Consider the following 13,275-nt stretch of genomic DNA (forward strand, 5'->3'; position numbering starts at 1 on the left):
TTATCACAAGGAGATACTAATTTTTCTTTTTATTGTATCTGTGAGATAGTGGCTGTTAACTAAATCTATTGTAATCATTTCACAGCACACATAAACCAAACCATCATTCTGTGTACCTGAAAGTTACACATACGTATATCAGTGCTCAATGAAACTGGGAGGAGAAAAAAACCAAACATGATAGACCCCTTTGTTCGCTACATGGAGTCAGGCCTTTAGCATTGCTTATGGGCTCTTGGATATAGGGTGGGGTATATACTTGTTATTGAAGCAGCACTAACAGGGGTATCCTAAATGAAAGAGAAGATGGAGCCATCTTTTCTAAGCCAGGTAGTTGTTACTTTCTCTGCCAGTGAAGGAACAGAGAAAAATTATGTGGCAAGGACATAAAGGGCAGTAGTGTCATCTCTCCTGGACATTCTCCCTTCATTGCCAACCTCTAAGGTCTCGTTATGATTATAGCACAGTGCCTGGCAAATGGTACCACACATTTTTTGAATATTCATGTCAGTGTCTGCTTTGTAGCCATTTAGTATAAGAACCAGTGTCCCCAAGGACACCACTGTATCTTAGCAGGTTCTTTAGCTGGTAATTTTAAGTGATGTAGAAAAACCGGCTCTAAATAGTTCTAACTTCCTCAATTATCAGAAGGCATCAGAGGAGAAATTATTTAATAAATTATAGTGGAAATAAGGAAGAAGGAATGTAGATCCCTGTCTGTATTCTTTGTCAAAATAAATTCTAGGTAAATTAAGGATTTGTATATAAAGAATTAAGCCACCCGCCCCAAAAGTAATATTCATATGATCTTGGCCTTTCCAAACAGGTATCATAAGGAAAAGTAATAGATTTGATTATAGTTTTGGGGTATGGTGCACATCCAGTTTTTTTTAGAAATCATTATGGAAACTGAGGAGATGATTTGTATTCTAGATGATTAACGTTCTTACTGTAGAAAGAGCTCTTACAAATTAATGAGGAACTCTCCTGAAGACAAATGAAAAGAGTTCATTGGAAAGTTATATAAATAACCAATAAAGATGGAAAGGTTTAATTTTTAAGTAATTGGAGTATTCAAGACTTAGTATAAAACTACAGTAATGAAGACTGTATGATATTAACAAAAAGACATACATATAGATCAGTGGAATAGAGTCCATGAATAAATTCACGCATAAATGGTCAAGTGATTTTCAGCAGAAATGCTAAAGCAGTTCAATAGAGAAAGTAGTTTTTCAGTAATGTTGCTGGAGCAATTAGATATCTATATGCAAAAAAGTGAACCTTGATCCATTCCTTATGCCTCTTAAAAAAACTCAATGTGCATCAGAGACTTTAATGTGAATCATAAAATTGTAAAAGTTATAGAAGAAAACATAGAAGATCTTTGCATCTTTGACTTAGGCAAACCTATTTTAGATAAAACATCAAAAGCATGATCTGTAAAAGAAAAATTTGATAAATTGGAATAAAAATCAACTTCTGCTTCTGAAAGATATTGTTAAGCGACCACCAACAGGGAGAAAATACTTGGAAATCACGTATCTCATAGAGAATATATAAAGATTCTGAAAGCTTAGAAGATATTTGCAAATGATAAATCCACAATGGGTTAAAATCTAAAATATATTAAGAACATATACAACTCAATAGCAAAAACACAAATAGTCCAATTAAAAAATGGGGCCGAATTTTTCCCAAGGATACATACAGATGCCAATAGACACATGAAAGATATTCAGCATCACTAATCATCAGGGAAATGCACAACAAAACCACAGTAGCAAATCGTCTGTCATCAGGGAAATGCACATCAAAACCACAGTAGCAAATCACCTCATATCAGTCAGAAAAGACAAGAAGGAACAAGTGTTGGCAAGGATGCAGAGAAAAGGGAACTCCTATGCACTGTTGGTGGGAAAATCATTTGGTGCAACAACTGTGGAAAATAGTATGGTGGTTCCTCAAAACGTTAATAATAGAAATACCATTAATTCTACTACTGGATATTTATACAAAGAAAACAAAAATAATAATTTGAAAAGATTTATGCACCTTTATGTTTATTGCAGCATTATTTACAGTAGCAAGATATGGAAGCACCATAAGTTTCCATTGATGGATGAGTGGGTAAAGGAAATGTCGTGCGTGTGCATGTGCATACACACACACACACACAGGAGTATTACTCAGCCACAGAAAGGATGAAATCTGCCATTGGCAACAACATGGATGGACCAGGAGGATATTATGCTTAGAGAAATAAGTCAAACAGAAAGTCAAATGCCATGTGGTTTCACTTACATGTGGAATCTAAAAAACAAAAGGTACAAAAGAAATCAGACTCTTAAGTACAGAGAACAAATGGTGGGGAGGGGGAGGGGTGAAATAGATAAAGGGGATTGAGAGGTAGAAATTTAAGTAAGTCATGGAAATGGAAAGTACAAGTAATATTATAATAGCATTGTATGGTGACTGTACTTACCATGGTTGAGCACTGAGTAATGTGTAGAGTTGTCAAATCACTATGTTGCACACTTGAAACTAATACAACGTTGTATGTCAACTATACTTCAGTAATTCTTTTTAAAAGCTTACTTAGCTATTTTCAGGAAATAATGTAAGTATAGTCAATATGACTTTTATTTTATTTTTTTAAAGATTTATTTGACAGAGATAGAGAGGGAACATAGGCAGAGGGAGTGGGAGAGGGAGAAGCAGGCTTCCCACTGAGCAGAGCCCAATGCAGGGCTCAATCCTAGAACCCTGGGATCATGACCCGAGCCGAAGGCAGATGCTTAACGACTAAGCCACCGAGGCACCCAATATGACTTTTTAAAATAAAGCCTTTTTCTGTATTGCTAGAGATTGTACATAAAAAAGAACTGTCAAAACTCAATGAATTAAAAGGCAACCCAATGTTAAAATGAGCAAAAGATGTGAACAAACAGTTCACCAAGGAAGACATAATATGGCAAATAAGCACATGTAGATGCTCTACATCATAAGTCATTAGGGAAAATGCAAGTTAAAGCTACATCTATTGGAATGGTTAAAATTTTTTAACAGCCAGTACCAGGAGTTGCCAGGAATGTAAATGGAACAACTGGAATCCTCATACTTTGCTGATGAGACTCTAAAATCCTAGAACCACCTTTGGAAAGTCATTAGGCAGTTCCTTATAAAGACTTAATATATGGCTCCGCAAGCCTGTTCCTAGGTATTTACCCAAGAGAAATGAACATTTAAGCTTGCACAAGTGTCGGTACACAGATGGTGTTAGTGATTTTATTCATAATTGCCCCAAACAGAAATAATCTTTGGAACATCTGTGCAGTGGAATACCACTCAAACAATAAAAAGTGATGACCTATCGATACGTGCAGCAACGCGGATGAATCTGAAATGCATTAGTTAAAAAAGCCAGACTACATACTGTATGATCCCATTTACAGGCAAGACTTAGAGGGACAGAGATAGACTTGCGGTTGCCCGGAGCTGGCCAGGAGGAACCGTGGAATATGAAGTCCAGGGAACTGTTGGGGTGATAGAGCTGCTCTCTATCTTGATTGTGGTGGTGGCTGTGCAACTGCGTTTGTTAGAACGCCCAGATGGTGACTTCCAGTGCACGTAGATGAAACCTTGAAGACATGAGGGGAAAATAATCAGGGCAGTACAAATACGAGCAAACCAATCATATCTTCACCTGTCTGATAGGCTAATTAATATTAGAGAATGTCTGTAGTGTTGAGGAGTGGGAGGGGCTGCTAATAGAATATTACTGTCACTGAACATGTGTTACTTTGATAATCTGAAGGAGTAAATGTTAACTTAAAAACTGGGAAATGTGTGGTTATATTTGAGAGAACTTTCTAGCTATAGTTTTATATCAAGTAATAGTCCTAATCCTAATGTATAGAAGGTGCTCGTGTACATGTTGCCAGGCTGATGGCCCTGTCTCCACATTTTAAAAGTATTTCTAAAATATGAACATTTTGGACTTTTTGGCTGGTGTTATAAAACTGGACAAAAGCCAGAGCTTTTCCCCCTGTAAGCTTTGTGTAAAAGGAAGTATTTATTTTCACAAGGTATTAGATGTAAATTTGGGTGTAATTTAAAAGATGTAATTTTGGAAAACTCTGAATTTGTAATGGATTCTTGCCTCACCTAGATGTTTAGAAATGCCTTGAGAGGTACTGTTTTGGCTAGGTGGAGATTTGGAGATAGACTTTGGGAATGTCCCCGAGATGGGTTGCACTCTGCGGGCTCTGGCTTTGGTGTCCCCTTCCCCTGGTGAAACCTCAGGTGAGTCCTGAAGCACAGAAATGGAACTAGAGGGTGAAATGGCCAACAGCGCAGATCTGGCGCCTTCCTTGGCTTGACAAGACCCAGCATTTTGATATTTGAGAGTTGTTGTGTTTTTTTTGTTTTTTTTTTAAGTCCTTGAAGTTACTTGTGCTAAAAATTCAAACTAAAATTATTCCTACTGTAAGTGTTTATGTTGTAGAGAAATTGGTCTCTGAATTCATTAAGGGAACTTCACAGAGAACCAAGTGTACCTAGGCCACGGGTTGAGAATCACTGTCTCAGTGAGAGTAGGCCTTTTGTTTTTATTTTCTTTACATTCCTCTAAAGACTTTTCTGCTTATCCCACTAAAGTGCATATCATAATGTTCTGTTAAGCACAGCTAATTTTTAATTACTTTTTTTACAAGCAATAAATGAATGTTCCTATAAGATAATTCAGATAGGACAGAAGTAGGTTGAATAAGAAGTATTAAATTCCTTTTGCTTTTCCCTGCCAGTCTCCCTCCTGTTCTTAGAGGTAAGGATTTTCTCAAATCTTCCAGGCTCTGTACTGGTACATGTAGCTCTTTGCCCCAGATACCCTCTCAGAAATTGTCAGACGAGTGGTGGTGTCCACCTTTTGTGGAAGAGAAGACTCAGGCACAGAAGACAGCTAGAACTTAGCCAGGAATACGTAACTAATTAAATGGCTGAGGTAGGATTTGAGCCCAGGGCTTTCTTATGCGTCAGCGCAGGCATGCTCTTTTCATCAGGCCACACTGATTTTTAGCCTGGCCTGTCTTTTTTGCTCTTCTTCTCTAAAGTTTATAAAAATCAGATTTGTAAAGTGATTTATGGAAGAATGCTGTGTTGAAAGGGTGTCTTCTGCTTGTCTGGTTTGGATTTATGAACGTGTGCAGTCCCTCAGTGTGTGATTGATAATCTTTGGACTTCTATAACTTTTCCCTGTTTTCTTTTGACTTGAAAAAACAAGTTTGCATAAGGTGTTAAACCCCTAACTAAAACAAACTGTAGCTTATCTTCACTGGTGCCCTTCTTCCCCCATTGCAGGTACTTAGTTTTGTTTTTCTCTTAGTTTTTATTTGAAGGTCATTAATAATTAAGGACTGCCCCCTGCTGCAGCTGCCTTTTTTGGGGCCCTAACCCAACAGTGTTTACAAAAGTACTGCGTTCTTTTTAGCTGTAGGTTCATTCTGACATCCAGCAAACTGCTGAGGGTGCAGAGGATGTATTCTGCTCTCGGGGAGCTCTTAGTAAGAGAGGAAAACATCTGTAATGCCAGCTCACTGTGGTGATGCCCTGCTCGCCAGGTTGGGAGGGCAGTTTGGGGAGCTTTCACGGGGAGCTGAGGGTCACCGGTAGGAGCGTTGGAGGATTCTGGGCATGTAATGGAATTGGCAGGATCTTCCTGACCTGAATGAGAGGTGCAGTCTGGGCGCCTTCTGAATTTTGATTGGAGAGGTGGAGGTGCCGCAGACCACGCTAGAACCCAGATGAGAGAACTAGGGTTTTTAAAAGGTGATAAGCTTTGTTTGGACAGCATTGATTTTTTAAGTCCTTAGGGGGCATTTAGATGGATTCAGGTGTGGGAAAGTTTTTTGAGTAGGTATGAGTGATGGCATTCATTCTAACTTGCTGCTTAAGAAATGATTACTTGTTAAATAGTAGAACTTTGCTTCTAACTAAAGTGTTAGTAAAACTAGGGATAATATAGATACCATAAAACAGGAACTTGTCCAAATGCTTCATTCCTCCTCTGCCGCCTCCTTCCCCTGTTAGTTCAGAAGACCACTTGTAGAATGGTCTCTGTTCCAGTCCCTCGGAACCAACCATTGATCTTGTTGTGAACAAGAATCTTTTGTAACCAGAGCTCTGGGTGATGTTGAATGCACACGAGTAGTTCTTGGTGTGTAGGGAGCATTTCACATCAGTTGACCTTAGGGTTTCTGAATAGCTGTACAAGGAACAAAGGTCCTGAGACCTACATGCTTGTGTCACAGTACTTGCTGTTCTAAGAAAGCATTGCCTTTTACATTAGTTTTGGGTCATATGTCAGTTGCTGGTAAGCACAGTTGGAACTGAAAAGTGATTGCATAAATCCTGCTGGTTTTAAGTGGTGTCATAAAAGGTGCTGGTCCCTGCTTCATCTGCAGCGGTTTTAAAACATTCTGTTGCTTCTGTTAGATTGATAGTTACACTGATAAAAGAAAGCCAGAAGAAAAAATAAAAGTTTCCATCTGAAACTTTTCTTCTGGTCTTCCCATTTTTTATTACTTTCTAATCAGTGCTCATTCTTTTGCTCTCTAGATAATTCACTTCAGAAATGATTTTTTTTAGAAAACTTTTCAGCAGTCATGACATCCTCTACCACCACCCCCCTCCCGCCCCACCATTTGGCAGTAGCTTTTCCTCAGATTGATCACTAGCATGTTCTTTTATTCTGCTTTGTTTTCATTTTGATCTTTTGTTAGCCTGCCTAACATGACCTGTGTAGTAGAAACTCCACTTCCAACCCTAGAAATGGCATATATTGTATTATGACAAGTTGACCTGCTGAATGTTGTTAGCAGGTGAAAGTGACATCAGTGCTCAGTTTGGTGCTCTTATTTCCAGCTACCTCGAGAGCTGCCAGTAAGGGGGACCAATAACTTCCATTCTTTGTACTAGCAAAGACCTCATTATCTTTCTACCCCTTCCCACAGTTCCATGAGCTGGAAGTGTTTGTTTTTTTTTTTTTTAAAGATTTTATTTATTTATTTGACAGAGAGAGATCACAAGTAGGCAGAGAGGCAGAGAGAGAGAGTGAGAGGGAAGCAGGCTCCCTGCCAAGCAGAGAGCCCGATGCGGGACTCAATCCCAGGACCCTGAGATCATGACCCGAGCTGAAGGCAGCGGCCTAAACCACTGAGCCACCCAGGCGCCCCTGGAAATGGTTTTTTAACCAAAGGAACTGCATTTATGAAGTGATACTTACTTTTCCCCTTTTTATTAACAAAGACTCTATAGCTGGGTCTGAAATAAAAACATATGCTTCAGATAGTATCAACATTAAATTTGATTTTTCAGATGGTTGATGTTTGTTAACCTGTGTACCTTTAATATGAATAGACAATTCCATTAACATCTTTTTGAAATAAATATAATGTGGAGTCCCTATTCCATTATCTTTCTCTCACCTTCTCCCTGTCCATCCACTGTCCCCAGTTACGGACTTGGTGGATCCCAAGCTGATCCTATGATCTATACCGTGGGAGTATGTAGTTTTATAAGCAAGTTTTTAAAAAAATGGAAAAAGATATTTTAAAATATTTACAAACATGAGTTTTTAAGACAGGTAACAGCTCCCTCCCCCACTTGAGGGGAATGTAATAGATAATCCTTCTTGATGCTGTTGTTAGTCCTGTAATACCAGATGTCTTGTGCTAGGGACCCAAGAGCCCTGTAAGGGCAAGGGTGTTCCTCCATTCATCTCTGTGTCCTCTGTGCTCAGGAACAATGCCCACCCGGCACAGATGAACGAGGGCGGGACAGTACAGCCTCCTCAGAATGCTTTCTGTATTCTGGGCTCTGTCCCGAATACTCAGCATGGATTTGATTTTCATCTCTTTAATGCCCACCACAGCATTAAGAGGAATTGCATTGCTGCTCTATTCCCCTTTAACGATGGAGAACATGTTTAAATACTTGGTTAAAGTCATACCACTCTGTGTTTGTTTCGCGATTGTTTTTATCTCTTTCCTTTGGTCCTTAGGATGGAAAAGTAAAATCATTCAAAGACAAGAGTAAGAAGAGAAATTAAATCTAGGAAATAAGTAAATGGAAGAAGTAACCCCTTGAATAATCACGTCGTCTCTGTGAGAGGGTCATTTGCCCTTTCTGAAACTTGGCTCCCTTGGTCACAGTGCTGCTCTTCTTCTACATGCTTCACACCTTGTAACTTCACTTTGTAAACTACCAGGCACAGAATCGTGTTTCTGAGTTTCACACATTTTAAGCACTTCTTCATTCAGAAATTATTGGAGCCCCGACTGGAAACAGTAGAAGCAGTATATAGATTTATGTTGTTTTTCTTCTTTTACCCTTCGAATCACGCACCACTTCCTAGCAAGTGATGTGTCAGTCTGTGTGGCCAGATGATCCTGAAGAGAACATTTCCAGATAATTGGACTTCCTTATTGCTGTTTAGGCTGATATTTAACAGGAAAAGAAAGTTTCCTTTAGCCAGATAAGAATTTGGGGGTAATTATTAGTTGATGTTTATACTATTTGCTAACCTTTTAAAGCCTCAGCTTTGTATAATTGTACTGTCAGATATCATCTCCAGTTTAGCATGGAGAAAAAGTAAAAACTAAATAACCAAACTGGTTTATCCACAGTTAAAGTATGAGATGGTAGAAGAAATAATGTAACCAAATTCATTTTATAAAAATTGTTGTTTTATAGGATTTATATAGAGAGATAAGAATTTATTGATCTCAAATACGAATGTATTAATGGTTGGGCTTGGTTAGAACCAAGTGGTTATACCACTATAGTGGTAGCCTTAGACACTAGTCAATATTTGAACAACGAAAGAGAGAGAGTGTCTTGTTTTAACTACCCTGATTTTTATGTTTATGTGTTTTTATTGAAAACCACTTACAAAATCCCCTCTCTTCTTTGGGGAGGAGATAGCCAAAACTAAACAAAATAGTGTAAATCAACCAAAAATAAAGCCATGGTATATTTCCATTCTTATCTAATAAACATTGGTGAAAAGCTGGTTTTACTTGATAGTGAATTTCAGGAATATAACTGCTTTGTAAAATAAGGGACACATGTATTAAAGGGAGAATAATTATAATTGCCACTTGTTCACATTAGCGGCTTGAGAGTTGGGGCAGGTAACCAAAAATAGGTTCAGGTTGTTCAGAGAAGGTTTAAGTCACAACTATGTAGATTTCCTTTGAAACTCTTAATAAGTTAGAGCTAGTATTGGGATTATAAATTCTCACTAGATATTTAAAGAACAGGTGCAGCTAGCCACCATTACTCATGTTGTTTGACTTTGCATGGGGATGGCCCTCTGCATTCCAAGATCAAGGTAAAGAAATGTGGGTTAGTGAGTTGAGTAGAGTCCTGAGCCAACTTGCTGTCCTGGGGCTGTAGGTCACATAATTTATGCATCCAACAAGCAATGCCAGGCACACCACCTCTTAGGGACACTGAAGAGCCACGGGTTTGGACTGAATGATCTTTAGGTCCCTTTTCTTCTTATATATGTAATGTTTTAATTTTAGTAGATTTTTCTATCTGCTTAACCAATTTTCATTAAAGCATCCTTAGTAAAATTTGTTGTATGTATAAAAAATCAAAGTATGTTTAACTTTTGGGTTTTTGCTTTTATTGCCCTCTTTATTTAGTTTGGACCAAGGAGAAGGTATTTTATTAACAAGTTATAATTCTGCTGAAAATAACATGGATCCTACATTATTTTGGGAGTGTAAGCTAAATGAAAACAGCCGTTGAGTATTAACAGAAGTGACAGAGTTCATGTGGCTTACATTCTCTTCTAAGCCTTTTGTGGTAGAAAGCTTCTTGAATTCATCTCTTGTTATATTAATGTTTATGTAATCATATCTGTACTTCAGTTTCTGGAATGAATGAATGATTTGTGATCCCCTTCCTAAATGATGGATTCATCCTTTTTTCATTTGAAAAGCCATCATTTTTCCAACTGATTGGTGAGATTTTGTCTCATGGCAAGAAGTAGGGGGCTATTGGCACTTGTCGGAGTTAGGCTAATGCTGCAGGTGGGAGGGTTCTCAGATGTCAACTAGTCCAGTCCTTTAATCACTGCAGGAATGTTTTATGCAGAGTATTAGACAGATGGTTGCCTAGACTTTGCCAAAATACCTAGAGTTATGGGAAGCCTACTGTCTTTCCCAGTGCTTTATTAAGTAGCTTCTGTTGTTTTCAAGCCAAAGTGTGCCTCCTCGTTACTTATACCTTCAGACCTAATTTTGTCCTCTGAAATAATGTATAACCTGTCTTTTTCTTTGTTGACAGCACAGAAATATTTCTCTCTCTGAATTTTCATTTTCTTAACTATAAAGTGACTGTGATTTACATCATCTGGTTATCTCACCAGGATTGAGGTAAAGAACAACTGAGATAATTGTGGCATTAGGCAAAATCCTTTTCATGTTTCAGAGTATTAAAATACTAGGTTTAGATTTTCTCTGGTAAATAATGTCATGAGAAAGACAGCAGTCTGTTATTCAATGGCGTGAGAACCTAGATAGGTAGTTTCTACTCGATGTTCTTGCCATTAATGAATTAATTTATCTCTTTGTTGAACATAGGCGGCTGAGGTGAATATAAAAACAGTAAACAAGACAGATACCTTCCCCTGCCTTATTGGGACTTAAGTTTTCTTCCTTAGATGTTTTCCTTTGAGATATAAATGCTTTTCACTATTCAAATAACATAATATTGTTAGTCTACTTTTGCTCTTCTTAGTGCTTTTGGTTTTCTAACTCATCCAATAGTTAACAGTATGTCTTTTCTTTGTAGATATATGGAGTCTGGGAGTGATCCTTTTCATGTTGGTGTGTGGGCAACCACCTTTTCAAGAGGCCAATGACAGTGAAACATTGACAATGATCATGGATTGCAAATATACAGTACCATCCCATGTGTCCAAAGAGTGTAAAGAGTAAGTAAAAATAGAAAAAGAATGTTAAAACCAAAAGTTTAATTTATTTTTTTTAATGATGTATGCATGTGTGTATGTATGTGGAGTGCAAGCATGGGGAGGGGTGGAGGGTGGGGGGAGAGACAGAGAGATAGAGAATCATTTGCAAGCAGACCCTGTGCTGAGTAAGGAGCCCTATCCCGGGCTCAATCTCATGTCCCCGAGATCATGACTTGAGTTGAAATTAAGAGTTGGATGCTTAACGAACTAAGCCACCCAGGCACCCTCAGAAGTTTTGTTTTATTCCATTAACATGTCAAAAAAAAATTGAAGTGACTTCAGTCTGAGTTCATTTTAATTTTTGAACTTGATATTTTGTTTTTGTTAAGTATATTTTGGGGAGTTAACCCCAGAATATGATTTGAAATTTAATACTAGAGTACAAAATGTGTAAGTCTATTTCTTAAATATGCTTGTTTTCAAGAAAACCATTACATGCCTCTTCAGCTTCCAGGAGTGGTGGTTACTCACTTGAAATGAAGATATTACTATGGGAACTACCTTTCTGTTTTTGCATAAGCAAAAAAATAAGACCACCTAGAATTATTTTATACAACTTTTTTTTTTTTTTTTTAAAGATTTTATTTATTTATTTGACAGAGAGAGATCACAAGTAGATAGAGAGGCAGGCAGAGAGAGAGAGAGGGAAGCAGGCTCCCCGCTGAGCAGAGAGCCCGATGTGGGACTCGATCCCAGGACCCCGAGATCATGACCTGAGCCGAAGGCAGCGGCTTAACCCACTGAGCCACCCAGGCGCCCCTAGAATTATTTTAAATTCCAGAGAAAAATTAAGGCATTTCTTTTCCTGAAATAGACCACCAACACACCGTTTGAGGTTTTACATAATGTGTCCCTTAATTTTATCCATATACCGCTCTTCCCTGTTGGTTTATGTGATTATGGGAAACCAGCAACCAAAAGTACAGTCAGGTTGATTGTTTGGAATTTAAAGAACTTTATAGTTCTGTGGTATGTGTAGTGAGAAATACAATAATGGAATAAAAGAACTGTTAGAAGCTCAAGTATTTCATGGACGTTATGGATGATTTGTGTGTGTGTGTGTGTGTGTGTGTGTGTGTGTGTGTACATATATATACTTTATTTATTTTAATGGGTGATATTTTTAAGTGAGTTCAGCAGAGACTATAGCTACTCTTTTAAGGATTTTGTTGAAGTAACAAAGTTTTAAATTTTTCCCATCAGCTGGTAAGAAGGAAATCTGATGGTTTGAGAAATCTTTTTCCAAGTGGACCTACATCGTAGTCCCAATGTGGTGGATGGTTATCTTACCTATTCAAACTCTGGATTCAGATACAGGCTTCTTTGTCTACTGATGATGTGAGAATAGTAGAACCTGTTATCTAGAGTCAGAAATAGAACAATTGTAATATCTCTATTTCTCCCTTGTAGAGGGATTATTCTTAGTACTTGTAGAACCATTCAGTTTTCTACTTTTCCTGTGTCAGTTTTGCTGACTTCTGTTTTTTTTTAATTTAATTTTTTTTTAATTTGTTTATTTACAGCATAACAATGTTCATTGTTTTGGCATCACACCCAGTGCTCCATGCAGTACGTGCCCTCCCTATTACCCACCACCTGGTTCCTCAACCCTGACTTCTGTTTTTTAAGGAGCTTGCCCATTTTACCTAAATTTTCAAATTTATTGGCGTGAAGTATTTATATTCTCTGGTATATTTGTAAAGTATATAGATCAGTGGGTTGTTACCCTTTATCATTCCAGTATTGAATTTCTGCCTTCTCTTGTTTTTGTCTTGACTAGTCTTGCCTGAGATTTGTTAATTTTATTAGTCTTTCTCAAGGAACTGCCTTTTATCTTTATTCATTTCCTTGTGTTTTTTTGTTTTACATTGTAAATTTTCTCTTACCTGTATTATTTCCTTCTACCTACTTCATGGGCTGAGTCTCTTCTTTTTTCTTTTTTTCTTATGTTGGAGACTTGGCTGACAAACTTTCCTTTTCTGATGTCATAGTTAAGGCTATCAGATTTGCCTTCTTGTACCATTTCTGCAGTACCTTAACTAGTTCTGATTTATAGCCCTGTAATTATTCAGTTCCGAGTATTTTCTAGCTTCACATGCTGTATTTGACCGCTAAGATTTTTAGAAGGGTGTTTTACAATTTCCAAATATATAACATTTTTCTAATTACTTTTTTGTTGTTCATTTCTAACTTAATTCCATTGTGGTCCAAGAATATAGTCTATATAGTAC

At 37.6% G+C, this 13,275-nt stretch overlaps 1 protein-coding gene across 10 annotated transcripts in view; it reads left to right on the forward strand.

Moving 5' to 3' along the window:
* Window positions 1–13,275, forward strand: part of SNRK (SNF related kinase) — a 58,183-nt gene that overhangs the window by 31,497 nt on the left and 13,411 nt on the right. For all 10 annotated transcript variants that reach the window (XM_046002655.1, XM_046002659.1, XM_046002654.1 and 7 more), the window contains one exon: window positions 10,864–11,005. In XM_046002655.1, the coding sequence (XP_045858611.1) occupies window positions 10,864–11,005 (142 nt within the window). The remainder of the gene's footprint in view (window positions 1–10,863; window positions 11,006–13,275) is intronic.

Source organism: Meles meles, chromosome 4 (genome assembly GCF_922984935.1).
Source record: "Meles meles chromosome 4, mMelMel3.1 paternal haplotype, whole genome shotgun sequence".
NCBI classification, from domain to species: domain Eukaryota; kingdom Metazoa; phylum Chordata; class Mammalia; order Carnivora; family Mustelidae; genus Meles; species Meles meles.